Raw genomic sequence first — 13,287 nt, 5'->3', positions numbered from 1 at the left:
CTGGCTTTTTGCTGGTGAGTGGGAAACAAGAGTCCCGTGGGCTTTTCTGTCTGAGATGTCTCTTAACAACTCAAGTTTCCTGAGTAGCTTGGAATAACAGGTGTGAGCCACCAGCACCCAGCTACCTAACTCTTATATGTCAGGAAAGTCTTCCAATCTCCTCTCTGGGTTAAGTGCCTCTCTTACTTGCTCATGTAGAGCCCTTTTAAAAGATTTATCATAGCAGTCAGTTTATAAAAACCCTTAGCTTTTTGAGAGTCTGTCTTCCCAACTAGACTGAGATCTCTTTAGAAAAGGAAATTTGTTTTTCTGGCTGCTAGCACAGTGGCCATAAGAACTCAGTATACATCCCATGAGGAATAAAGAAAATATTTTATTTATAAGAAGACTATAAGACTGCCTAAATAGTAGTGTAAAAGGATAAATCATCAGGTAGAAATAAAAGTAGGCCATAATGACTACAAACATTATAAACCAAGCTGTGAAGGCGGTGGCTTACCTCCAGCTGAAGCTGAGCTTCTTCAACTATAATGCACATACATATCCTTTGGGATTTTATTGTGATGTAGATTACCCACTCTGCAAGTCCAGGGTAAGGCCCCAGACGTTTTGTGATTCCAGTACAAATCAGTGATGGTGATGCTACAGGTTCTCCCTTTAGATCCTAGGACTGGACTTCGGTATACTGTCCTATCCTAGGACCTGGCTGACAATGTCTATTATTAGCAAGCGCTGTCATGACTAATACTAGGAACTAGGTTGTGAGTTTTGATGGTGTACAGGTAGACACAACAGCCCCTGCCCTGGAAAAAACTTTTGCCAGTCCCCTTTCCAACTCTGCCACTTAAAAAAAAAAATCACACAACCTGCCATGTGCCAGTGGCTTACACCTGTAATCCTACCTACTCAAGAAGCTGAGATCTAAACATCTCAATTTGAAGCTACCCAAGCATGAAAGTCCATGAGACTTTTATCTCCAATTAACCACCAAAAAAAAAAAAACAAAACCAGAAGTGGGACTATGGTTCAAGTGGTAGAGCATCAGCCTTGAACAAAAAGCTCAGGGACTGCAGGGACTGCACCCAGGCTGAGTTCAAGCCCCAGGAATGGTGCATGTGCACACACGCATGCACAGACACACACACACACACACACACATACACACACACAATCTAAGTAGATAAACACAGATTATAAATTAATTCAGAAACTAATTAGAGACAAATAAGAAAAGGATGAGTAAACAAGAAAAATACAATAAATAATTTTGCAATACTCTTGAAAGAGGATGAATACAGTCAAAATGTTGTTTGCAACAATAAAAACAGAACTGAAATCTCTTTAAGTTGTTTTAAGGAAGAGGGAAAGGATGGTGCGCCTCCATCAGGAGGTTCAATTGATTAGAACATATTATACACATTTGAAAATGTCATCCTGAATCTCCCTCTGAATAATTCATGTAAACTAATAAAAATGCTAAAGAAATAAAATGCCATGACTTGGGACACAGTGAGCAGATCCAAACTTTCCTAGGTGGGACAACCGTGAGCAAGAGAAAATATAAAGGAATTCTTACATAAAATTCAGGTTTCTCATTCTTGTGATTTCTTATAGCTTCAGCAACTCCAAGATTATAGGCAGCATTTTTCTGATTCTGTTCTCTAGCAGCCAGACTTTTCATCTGTTGCAAAAGAATTTTTTAAATTTTAAATTACATATTGAAATTGAATGTTTTAATTTTTTCACTCTATGACATTAATATAGTTGTGCCAACATGGTAACCCATTTGGAGGTAATGGTATTTTCTGATGTCTTTATAGATTTATAGAAGTTGACTAGGAGAGGTTCGTATTTCCTATTCTTGGACTTCAGACACTACCATAACAAAGAACTTAAGCAGAAATGAAAGGGTTTATCACAAACACAGGGAAGGGCAGTAATGTCAGACTGGAGACCATGGGAATCTGGATAGAGCAAATATAAGAGTGTCATTCTGTCCTTTCTTGCTTGAGATAGGGCTTCAGTGGGGAAAACATCAAGCCCACAGGCCACATAAAGCCCAAGAAATCACTTGGTAGAGAATGGGGCAGAAACATGCCTCTGAACAGCTACCCTCAGCCCATCTGCCATTTTAACTCTGGACTTTGAACCTGTAAAGCAAAAGATCTACAGTTTAAGCCACACACCCAGCCTTAGTTATTATTCCTGTAGCACCTTTCAGAGCTATGATTGTTTCCCATATAGCTGGGACCACAGACACATATCACCATACCCAGATCATTTGTTGAGATGGGGTCTTGCTAACTTTTTTTGCATAGGCTAGTCTCCAACGGCAGTCCTCCCAATTGACCTCCCAAATAGCTGGGATAATAAGCATGAGCCACCACCCAGACTTGAAAAGTAAAACTCTGAGCTTACAACTTTCCATAAATCAAAAATAAAGAAATAACCCAGCAAGTCAATCTTTAAGATTCAGTCTAACTGAAGGGAAAAATGCTGGTCAACACTCATCTACACAGATATTCACCCCCAAATTGTTGGTTACTAATGAAAAGTCTCACAGTTACAAAACAGATCAGCTATGTTGCAGGGCTAGCACCCAGGAATGCACTGATGGAGTTCAATCACCAGGATCTACTATCCCATATAAAGTGATGGTGATGCAATACCTGGCACTGGTAGAAAGCCTCCTGGTCTTTCAGCGCCTGGTACTGCTGCATGAGTTGCTCATCTTCTAGCTCTCTCCTCCTCTTCTCCTCACCAAAGTACAAAGGGAAATTCCGCTGTGCTCGTTGCAAACATACATAGCACATTTCCTACAATCCCAAATTTGAGGACAAATTTATTTCTTACTTTGCATTTTTTTTAAATGTGTGTAGGTTCTGGGGCTTAAACTCAGGGCTTCACTTTTTTTGCTCAAGGCTGGCACTTTACCACTTGAGTCACATCTCCACTGTTGGTTTTTTACTGGTTAATTGGAGAAAAGTGTTTTTTGAACTTGTCTGCCTACGCTGGCTTAGAAGTGAGATCCTCAGATCTTAATCTTCTGAGGATTTAGGATTACAGGCAGAACCATTAGCATCTGGCTTCTTTGCCTTTACATTCCCTCCCCAAATTCTCCAAGGATTGAGTATGTGAAGAAACATACTTTATAAAAGCACATATTCAACTTGTAATCCTAGCTATTCAGGAAGCTGAGATCTAAGGATAGCAGATCAAAGCCAGCCCAGGCAGGAAGTCCATGAAAAAACAGGAAGTGGCCCTGTTGCTCAAGTGGTAGAGCACTAGCCTTGAGCTGAAGAGCTGAAGGACAGCACCTAGGCCCAGTACTTATTCAGCCACTCACCAGTGGTTCATGCCTGTAATCCTAGCAACTCAGGAGGCTGAGAACTGAGGATCACAGTTTGAAGCCAACCTGGGCAAAAAAGTCTGAGACTTAAGCCAGAAGTGGAGCTGTAGCTCAAGTGGCAGAGTGCTAGCTAGCCTTGAGCAAAAGGTGCTTAAGGACAGCACCCGACTGAGTGAGATTATTAGAATACATTATAAACATGCCTGGAAATACAACAATGACATCCTCCCTCCCTGTATAATTAATGGAAGTTAATTTTTAAAGTGAGGGGAAAAAAGTATATACTAGTGACAATTAGCAAGATGAGATTGTAGTGAGTCTCACAATTCAAAAAATAATAATAAATAATTACTGAATTCTCACTAAAATTGAAAATGGCAACTGGGAAATTATAAGGTTCCCTCCCCCCACTATTTCTGTTAGTAAATCTTGACTAATAGATAGATTTATCACATGTTGGATCATTATAGCTCGTGAGCTTCAACCATAAATTATAATGAAGAAAGAACAATTCCCAGAACTCCCCTTGAGAAAAAGAAGTGAGGGAAAGATTCAGAGTGGGATTTATTTGAATACACTCTACCTGTCCTGCTTTTTTATGATCTTGGCAAGCTGAGACTGGAGATGTTCTGAGTTTCATACTGTCATTTTTCAGACTAACTGGAGACAATACTCTGTAAGAACAATGAGACACTGAATAATTTTTAGTGCACTCTGCCCTGAGGAGCAATGGAGATGTTAGACATAAGGATGAGCAGCACACACAGCACAGTGTATCAGTGGGTTTCTTCAAAAGCTTTGTCTCAAGGTTAAGAATCTGTACTTTGGCTGGGAATGTGGCTTAGTGGTAGAGTTCTTGCCTGGCCTGCATGAGGCCCTGGGTTCAATTCCTTGGTACCACAAATCAAAAAATAAAATCAATAATTTTTTTAAAAAAGAATTTGAGGGACAGCACCTAGGCCCAGAATTCAAGCCCCATGACCGACAAAAAGAAATCTGCACTTTGTGTCATAAAAATGCTGACTTTGAATCTCAATTTATAAGCTTACTGACAATGGATTAGCTATGGAAACTTAGAAATTCTGTTACCAATTTGAGAGATAAAGATAAATTTTACTGGGGCTGGGAAGGTGGCTCAGTGATAGAGCGCTTGCCTTGCATGCCTGAGGCCCTGGGTTCGATTCCTCAGCACCACATAAGCAAAAAGAAAAAAGCCAGAAGTGGCGCTGTGGCTCAAGTGATAGAGCACTAGCCTTGAGCTGAAGAGCTGAGGGACAGCACCCAGGCCCAGAGTTCAGGCTCCACGATCGGACCCAAAAAAAAAAAAGATAAAATTTATTCATCTCACAAAAAATATATGAAGGTGCTTTTCTAGACACAGGAAATTCAGTGCAAATAAAATACATGAACACACACACACACACACACACACACATACACATCTGTCATAGAATTAACATTCTGATGAAGATAAATAAGAAAACCACTGGCTACTTGGGAGGCTGAGATCTGAGAATTGCGGTTTGATGCCAACCCAGGCAGGAAAGTTTGTGAGACTCCAAAAAATTCAGAAAAAGCCAGAAGTGGCTCAAGTAGTTGAGCGCTAGCCTTGAGCACAAAGAGGCTCAGGGACAATGACAAGACCCTGAGTTCAAGCCTCAGGACCAGCAATAAATAAATAAATGCCAGAAACAAGATAAATATGTGAATGTTGTCATCTATCCTATGATGATAAACACCATCCAATGCTGGAGAAATAGTAAGTCCCAAACTGAATGACCAGAAATCTTTCACTAAGAAAGAGGCAAGGAGAGAGCAATAATAGAGATTACCAAGAGAAAAGACTTCCTAGGAGCCAGGCACCAGTGGCTCATACCTGTAATCCTAGCCATTCGGGAGGCTGAGATCTGAGGATAACAGTTCAAAGCCAGCCTGGGCAGAAAAGTCTATGAGACTCTTACCTCCAATCAACCACTGCCAGAAAACCAAAAGTGGTGTTGTAACTCAAGTGATAGAGCACTCATCTTGAGCTGAAGAGCTCAGGAACAGCACCCAGGCCCAGAGTTCAAGCCCTATGATTGACCCAAAAGAAAGGAGGAGGAGGAGGAAGAAGAGGAAGAGAAAGGAGAAGGAGGAGTAGAATTCTAGGAACTGGAGGTGTGGCTCAAGCAATAGGAGACATGAGTGAAAAGCCAAGTGAGGGCACAAGGTCCTCAGTTCAAGGCCCAGTGCCAGAACAAATAATAGTAATAGAGGCTTTCCAGCTAACCAAATGAATGCAAACTCTAAGGTGGGACTATGTCCATGTTCAGGGTAGAAGTCAGAGGAGGCATGATCATGCACCACTTTAACTCCGAGTGACAATGGGAAATATTATAGAGCTTGAAATGATCGATTATATCATCTAACGTACACAGGATGACTTTGGCTATGCTGTTGAGGGAATCAACCAAATATGGACAACAGTTAGAGTAGGAGAAGCATTAGGAGACTGTCCCAATAATTCAAGAGGAAAAAAAGTGTCTGGGCCAGGTGTGGCTATAGTCTTGATGTACATTGAGGCATAATTTGCAGGCAAGATGCAAGGCCTTTTCTGTCCTCTCCATTCCAAGGAGCATACGTGGGCAGTACTTCCTGCCCTTTGGACCTATCCTCATCTCGAGGGTAAACCTGATCAAATCTTGTCTTTCTCCTGACTTTACACAGGCTCCACACCCTGTCAGAAAGCAAAACCTGGGACCCACCAGGTAGATACAGTTGCCAGCATTGCTCAGGCAACCCAGGGCCAGGATGCAAATAGTGATATCAATATTTTCTCCAGAGTGTAGCCTGACAACTTGACTGTCAAGACAATCAGGATACCAGAAGAAAAATGTCTACACTAAATGAATTAGGATATGGGGAGAAGAATATGTCAACAATTTATTGTATATATTAAGAAAACTAAGGAGCTGGGCGCCGGTGGCTCACGCCTGTAATCCTAGCTTACTCAGGAGGCTGAGATCTGAGGATCAAGGTTCAAAGCCAGCCCGGGCAGGAAAGTCCGTGAGACTCTTATCTCCAATAAAACCACTAGAAAACCGGAAGTGGTGCTGTGGCTCAAAGGGGTAGAGCACTTGCCTTGAGCTGAAGAGCGCAGGGACAGTGCCCAAGCCCAGAGTTCAAGCCCCACAACCGACCAAAAAAAAAAAAAAAAAAAAAAAGAAAGAAAGAAAACTAAGGGAAAGGGTAGGTCAAAGGTGGGTGAAAATCTTGCAGATGCATTGTATACATTAAACTGCTTTGTTAAATGGCAAAAAGAATTCAACATATATCCTATAATATTAAGAAAAGTGACGGGCTGGGAAGGTGGCTCAGTGGTAGAGCGCTTGCCTTGCGTGCATGAGGCCCTGGGTTCGATTCCTTAGCACCACATAAGCAAAAAGAAAAAAGCTGGAAGTGGCACTGTGGCTCAAGTGGTAGAATGCTAGCCTTGAGCTGAAGAGCTGAGGGACAGCGTCCAAGCCCAGAGTTCAAGTCCTATGACCGGACCCAAAAAAAAGAAAAGTGAGGGAAGGTTTGGGTTGGGAGCGGTGGGTGAGAATGTTGAAAGGAGTGACACTGATCAAGATGCACTGTATTCATAAACTGCTTTGTTGAATGGCAGCTCCTTTGTACAACTACTTTAAAAGAATAAAAAATATTTTTAATTTTTTAAGTTAAAAAGTTTCTGTATTCCAGATTTTTTTTTGTCGGTCATGGGGCTTGAACTCTGGGCTCTTCAGCTCAAGGCAAGCGCTCTACCACTTGAGCCACAGTGCCACTTCTGGTTTTCTAGTGGTTTATTGGAGATAAGAGTCTCATGGACTTTCCTCCCTGGGCTAGCTTTGAACCACGATCCTCAGATCTCAGCCTCCTGAGTAAATAGGATTACAGGCATGAGCCACTGGCACATGGCTCTATTCCAGATTTTAAAAATGAATTCTTAAAACTGACTCCTTTTACAACTAATGCTAATACTAATTTAAACTTAACTAATATTTTAAATATTTAAACAAGTTAAAAAATAAAATAAAAACTGCTGCTGAGCACCAGTGATTCACATCTGTAATCCTAGCTACTCAGAAGGCTGAAATCTGAGGACCATCTTTCAAACCAGCTACAGCAGGAAAGTCCATGAGTCTCTTATGTCCAATTAACCACTGAAAAAAAAAAAAACAAATGTGGGGCAGTGGCTTAAATGGTAGAGTGCCAGTCTTGACTGAAAAAGCTAAGGTATAGCACCCAGGCCTGAGTTCAAGTCCCAATACACACACACACACACACACACACACACACAGGCAAACTGCTATGCATTCAAAGTACTGCAGAACCAAATTAAGGAAATAAAGACAATAAAGAACTGGGGAAAAATAATCTTCAACAAGTACATTCAAAATTCTCAGGGATAATGGAGGAAGTAAGAACAGACAATTAAGAAAAGGTTTGTAGGGGCTGTGATGTTGCTCAATGGTAGTGTACTTATCTCAGGTTTTCAAAGTCTTGAGTGCAATCGTTAGCATTCAGAGGATTAATAGAATAATAATAAATAAGTTAATTAAATTAAAGAGAAACAAAAGTATATAGCATGGGGGCTGGGAAGGTGGCTCAGTGGTAGAGCACTTGCCTTGCATTCATGAGGCCCTGGGTTCTATTCCTCAGTACCACATAAGCAAAAAGAAAAAAGCCGGAAGTGGCGCTGTGGCTCAAGTGGTAGAGCGCTAGTCTTGAGCTGAAGAGCTGAGGTACAGTGCCCAGGCCCCATGACCGGACCCCCCAAAAAAAATTATATAGCATGCAATAATTATATGCAAATATGATATGTATATATACATATATACTATATACATATATACACATATATACATGTATATGTGATAATATATACAGTACATATATATCGTATATATATATACGATATAGATGATAAAATATCTATGAAAGGAATAAATGATGCCGGTGGCACAAACTTATAATCTTAGCTACTCAGGAGGCTGAGATTTGAGGATCAAAGTTCAAAGCAGACAGGGCAGTAAAGTTATGTCCAAGTAACCATCAAAAAGCTGGAAGTAGAGCTGTAGCTCAAGTGGTAGAGTGCAAAAAAAGCTAAGGGACAATGCTCAGGCCCTGAATTCAAGCCTCAGTACTGGCACAGGCACACACACACACACACACACACACAATAAATAAATAAATAAATTGTAAATGGTCCATCTAATGCTAGTATTAAGTCATTTGAAAATCAGTTAATTTGGGGATAAGAAGGTGGCTCAGTGGTAGAGTGCTTGCCTTGCATGTATGCATGAGGCCCTGGGTTCAATTCATTGGCACCATATAAGCAGAAAAAGCTGGAAGTTGCGCTGTGGTTCAAGTGGTAGAGCTCTAGCCTTGAACTGAAGAACTAAGGGACAGTGCCCAGGCCCAGAGTTCATGCTCCATGACCAACAATAAAGAAAATGAGTTAATTTAAAAATTTGACTAGGTCCCAGTGGCTCACACTGGTAATCCAAGCTACTTGGGAAGATTGAAAATGGGAGCACTGCAGTTTGAGATCAGCCTGAGCAGAACAGTTCATGAGACTCCCTGCTTCTCCACCCACACTTGGGCATAGTAGACTGATCCCAAGCTATGTGGGAGGCTAAGAATGAGAGCATTTAGGATTTTAGCCTCTGGAATATTCAGCTACATGGAAAAGAAGTTAAGTAACTACATTTGTCATACATTATTTAGAATGTAAAAAACTAGAAACCATCTAAACATCTCCAACAGGAGATTGCTCAAACAGCTTAATCTTTAACAGGGATGCCATGCCAACATTAATAATGTCTGAGGAAATTTAGAACTATAAGGCTCTAAATCTTCTGTTTGTTAGGTATAACCAAGTTTCATATAATATGCTCTCAATTTTATTTCAAATGTGTGCATGTTTCAAGTATAAATAAATATATGTTCATGGAAATAAAAGATATACCCCCCAGGGCTGGGAAGGTAGCTCAGTGGTAGAACGCTTGCCTTGCATGCATGAGGCCCTGGGTTCCATTCCTCAGCACCACATAAGCAAAAAGAAAAAAGCCGGAAGTGGCACTATGGCTCAAGTGGTAGAGTGCTAGCCTTGAGCTGAAGAGCTGAGGGACAGCATCCAGGCCCAGAGTTCAGGCCCCACGACTGGACCAAAAAAAAAAGATATATCCCCGTTAGCAGAAAGTTTCCCTTCCAATAATGAGCTATGAATGATCATTTTATTTTGTAACATCTGTTTGTCTGTTTTACTTGAAAGTTCCTTATGATGAACATGAATTATTTTAAAATGAATTATTTTAAAATTGGTAGATAATACTTTTGTTAACCTCTATAGGAAATTCTTTGTCATAATTTCCAGTAGGGCTGGGAATGTGGCTTAGTGGTAGAGTGCTTGTCTAGCATGCATGAAGCCCTGGGTTTGATTGCTCAGTACCACATAAACAGAAAAAGCCAGAAGTGGCACTGTGGCTCAAGTGGTAGAGTGCTAGCCTTGAGCAAAAGAAGCTTACGGACAGTGTTCAGGCCCTGAGTTCAAGCCCCAAGAATGGCAAAATTAAAAAATAATTCCCAGTAATTATTAACTCCCTCTTCTTGCTAGACTCTGATTTTGGCTCTGTCCATCAAAGGCATTATGTTTGTGTCTGAGCCAGTGCTGGAGCTTAAATTCAAGGACTCTCACTCTTTCTTGGCTTTTTTGGCCTAAATCTGGTGCTGTCCCACTTCAGCCACATCTCTACTTCTGGCTTTTTGATGGTTAGTTGGAGATAAGAATCTAATGTATTTTTTTTCTGCCTAAACTAGCTTCAAACTTCATATCTTTCACTCTGTATCTTCAGTGCCTAGAATCATACTGGGTACATGGTGTCGCTCAATGTCTGTTGGACTGAACTAAATGCCTAGGATTCAATACTTAATTCTCAATCACCTTTCACACAAGTGAGATTATCCAAAAATTTTTTTAAAAAGATAAAGTAAAACCATCCTAAGGAACACTTTGATTACTGGGTAAAAATGGTTAAAGGAATAAACAATTACTGAAATTCCCTGCATCAATAAATACATGCAAAAAGAACAACAGCACTTTACTTTTCGGGGGTCACATTCATTCCACCACTCCCACTTGGCTCCAACTTGTCCAGCAAGCTGACACTTGTCACTTTGGTAGGGGAGGCAGTTTGTCTATCTCGAAGTTTCCTGGGTGATAAGATCTCTAGAATGAGAAACACATAGAAGCAACTTTGTTTGCAACTTTTAAACCACTGAATGATCAGTTTGTACTTAACACAGATAAATGAACGCAGTTTGTACCAAGGTAAATATCAACTGAAGATTATCTTTTTTTGGGGGGAGGGGGACGGTGTCTGGTCGTGGGGCCTGAACTCTGGGCCTGAGCGCTGTCCCTCAGCTCTTCAGCTCAAGGCTAGCGCTCTACCACTTGAGCCACAGCGCCACTTCCGGCTTGAAGATGAACTTTTACCTTTCAACAATAGCCATTTGTCCTGGGAAGGCAGAGTAGGCTCTAGCCTACTTTTTGTGTTTCTCACCTACATAGGACCCCATAGCTATCTGAGTATTGACTCCTGATTTGAGAAGTAGGAAGAACAAGGGCTTCAGCTCAAGACCTTGTGCTTGCTAAGTGGGTGCTCTACAACCTTGGAGTGCTTTCTCCCAGCCCATTTTTACTTCCATTATTTCTCAAAACAGGATCTCAAGATTTTTGTCCTGGTTAACCTCTGATAACAATCCTCCTTACCTATGCTTCCCAGATGGTTGGGAATAACAAAAGTATACTACTATGCCAACCTTGTTTGGTAAAAGAAGTGTCTCCCTAACTTCTTGCCTGAACTGGCCTTAGATCATGAACTTCCTGTCTTTGCCTCCCATAGCTTGGATGGTAGGTGTGAACCACCATGCCTGGCTGAGTTTTGATTCCTTTAACAATGGGGCGGGGGAGGGGGGACATGGTGTTCAGCAGAGAGATGACTGTTTTAAAAGCATAGGAGTTATAGGACCTAAGACTCATAAAGTGGTTAAGGCAAATGATGGGAGATGCAGAAGTAATGTTTTTAGAGAAAATATTACTATGATTACTTGTGAATCTAACTTGATTCCCTTTGAACATAGGACTGTTAAACAATATGAGTAGGCTCATAAGCATCCCAAAACTATTGACCTACCTTTGATGCCTTCTTTGTCTTGCTGGTCTTCCAGCCTGCTCTTCCTTTTGTACTGCTCTTCACCTTCTACAATGGTCTCCATGGGTGGTTTGCCCTCTTTGTCTTTGTGCTCAATCCTAGAAATGAGTCAAGTTGTTTATTCAGTGCATTGGACCTGAACCCTCAGTTCTGGGAGGTAGCCAGGTACCTTGCAGGTTCTAAAATAAGTCCCCTTGCTTTGAGGGAATGAATGATTTGACTTTGTGGGTACTCCCTCTCATTTTGTACTCCCTCTCATTTTGAGGCTAAGTCTGAGAGTCAGCTAAGAACTTGTCCCAGCATATTGTAGACCCAAAAGAAGCGTGTGTGTGTGTGTGTGTGTGTGTGTGTTAACAAAATTGCTTTGTGGGAAAAGTAAAGGAGAAGGGGAGAAGGGAAGAGGAAAAGGGAAGGGAGATGTAGTAAGGATTAAGAAATGCTGCCCCTTGGGCAGAGAGAGCTATGCTCAGCAACCCTCAGAGCAAAGGGCTCACCTTGGAAATGTAAGCACACTGCTGGGCCTTCTCCTGTGGCCCTCTCTGCTGGACAATACAGAGTCCATGGTGCCAGGCCTCTGGAAGGGAGACAGAAAAGATTATACCTGGCTCTGATGATCCTAGACAGACAAACTGAACCTGAGCAGGCTATCTCCAAAGCAAGGCTACCATGATAACCTTTGAGGTTGTTTTGTTTAGTGAAGTCCAGACTTCAAATCTAGTGAGGGATAATCTCCTTCATCGAAGTTAGAACGCTGGTAGCTATACATTTCCTGTTCTGGAACTATCTCCTCTTTGGAAATTGCCTTGCAAATTGAAGCTTTGGTTAGATGTCTTTGAAAGAAAAGGGAACTTGTGGAAAATACTAGGATGTGAACAAGTTGGCTAATGCCATTTTTTTTTAAAAATTATAATTTACTTAATGACTTTTTGTTTTATGAGGTTCTGAGGAATCGAACCCAGGGCCTCATACATATAGGCAAGCATTCTATCACTATAAGCCACATTCCCAGCCCGCTAATTCCACTTTTGATTGAGTGATTCTATAATTAATCAAAGGAAGGCTATGAAGTCATCTGGGCTTGGGTTCAAATGCTCACATTGCTAATTGCTATGAGACCTAGCACTAGATGTTTGGAGATAAAAAATGGAACCTAATTTGTAGGACTTTTATGAGATACTCCAAGAAAACAAGCACAAAGTATTTATTACATGATATCACAACCAAACTTGAAGTATTAATATAAAGTAATATACTTGGGCAAATGCTACAACCTACAAAAGGCTTTGAAAGGACTCTCCAGAAGAGGCTTAAAACTTAGAAAGTAAAGCCAGGTGCTGGTGGCTCATGCCTGTAATCCTAGTTACTCAGGGAGCAGAGATCTGGATTATGGTTCAAAGCCAGCCCAAGCAGGAAAGACTGTGAAACACTCATGTGATTACCAAAAAGGCAATAAAGGAGATCAAGTGGCAGAGCACTAGCCTTGGGCAAAAAACCTCAGGAACAGTGCTCAAGCCCTGAGTTCAAGCCCCAGGACTGGAAAGAAGAAAACAGAGAAGGAGGAGGAGGAGGAGGAAGAGGAGGAAGAGGAGGAGAAGGAGGAGGAGGAGGAAGAAGAGGAAGAGAAAGGAGAAGGAGGAGTAGAATTCTAGGAACTGGAGGTGTGGCTCAAGCAATAGGAGACATGAGTGAAAAGCCAAGTGAGGG

General features: G+C 41.3%; 1 protein-coding gene across 2 annotated transcripts in view; it reads right to left on the bottom strand.

The window, feature by feature from the left end:
- Positions 1 to 13,287, bottom strand: part of Ccdc81 (coiled-coil domain containing 81) — a 50,481-nt gene that overhangs the window by 20,329 nt on the left and 16,865 nt on the right. The window contains exons 5-10 of one of the 2 annotated variants that reach the window (XM_013014051.1): positions 12,078 to 12,157; positions 11,566 to 11,681; positions 10,475 to 10,598; positions 3,933 to 4,023; positions 2,670 to 2,816; positions 1,577 to 1,681 (exon numbers count right to left, since the gene is read on the bottom strand). In XM_013014051.1, coding sequence (XP_012869505.1) covers positions 1,577 to 1,681; positions 2,670 to 2,816; positions 3,933 to 4,023; positions 10,475 to 10,598; positions 11,566 to 11,681; positions 12,078 to 12,157 — 663 coding nt within the window. The remainder of the gene's footprint in view (positions 1 to 1,576; positions 1,682 to 2,669; positions 2,817 to 3,932; positions 4,024 to 10,474; positions 10,599 to 11,565; positions 11,682 to 12,077; positions 12,158 to 13,287) is intronic. The other variant, XM_013014052.1, reaches the window with a different exon arrangement.

This window comes from Dipodomys ordii, unplaced genomic scaffold, assembly GCF_000151885.1.
Source record: "Dipodomys ordii isolate 6190 unplaced genomic scaffold, Dord_2.0 Scaffold22, whole genome shotgun sequence".
NCBI classification, from domain to species: Eukaryota; Metazoa; Chordata; class Mammalia; order Rodentia; family Heteromyidae; genus Dipodomys; species Dipodomys ordii.
This window is presented reverse-complemented; position numbering and strand designations above follow the sequence as displayed.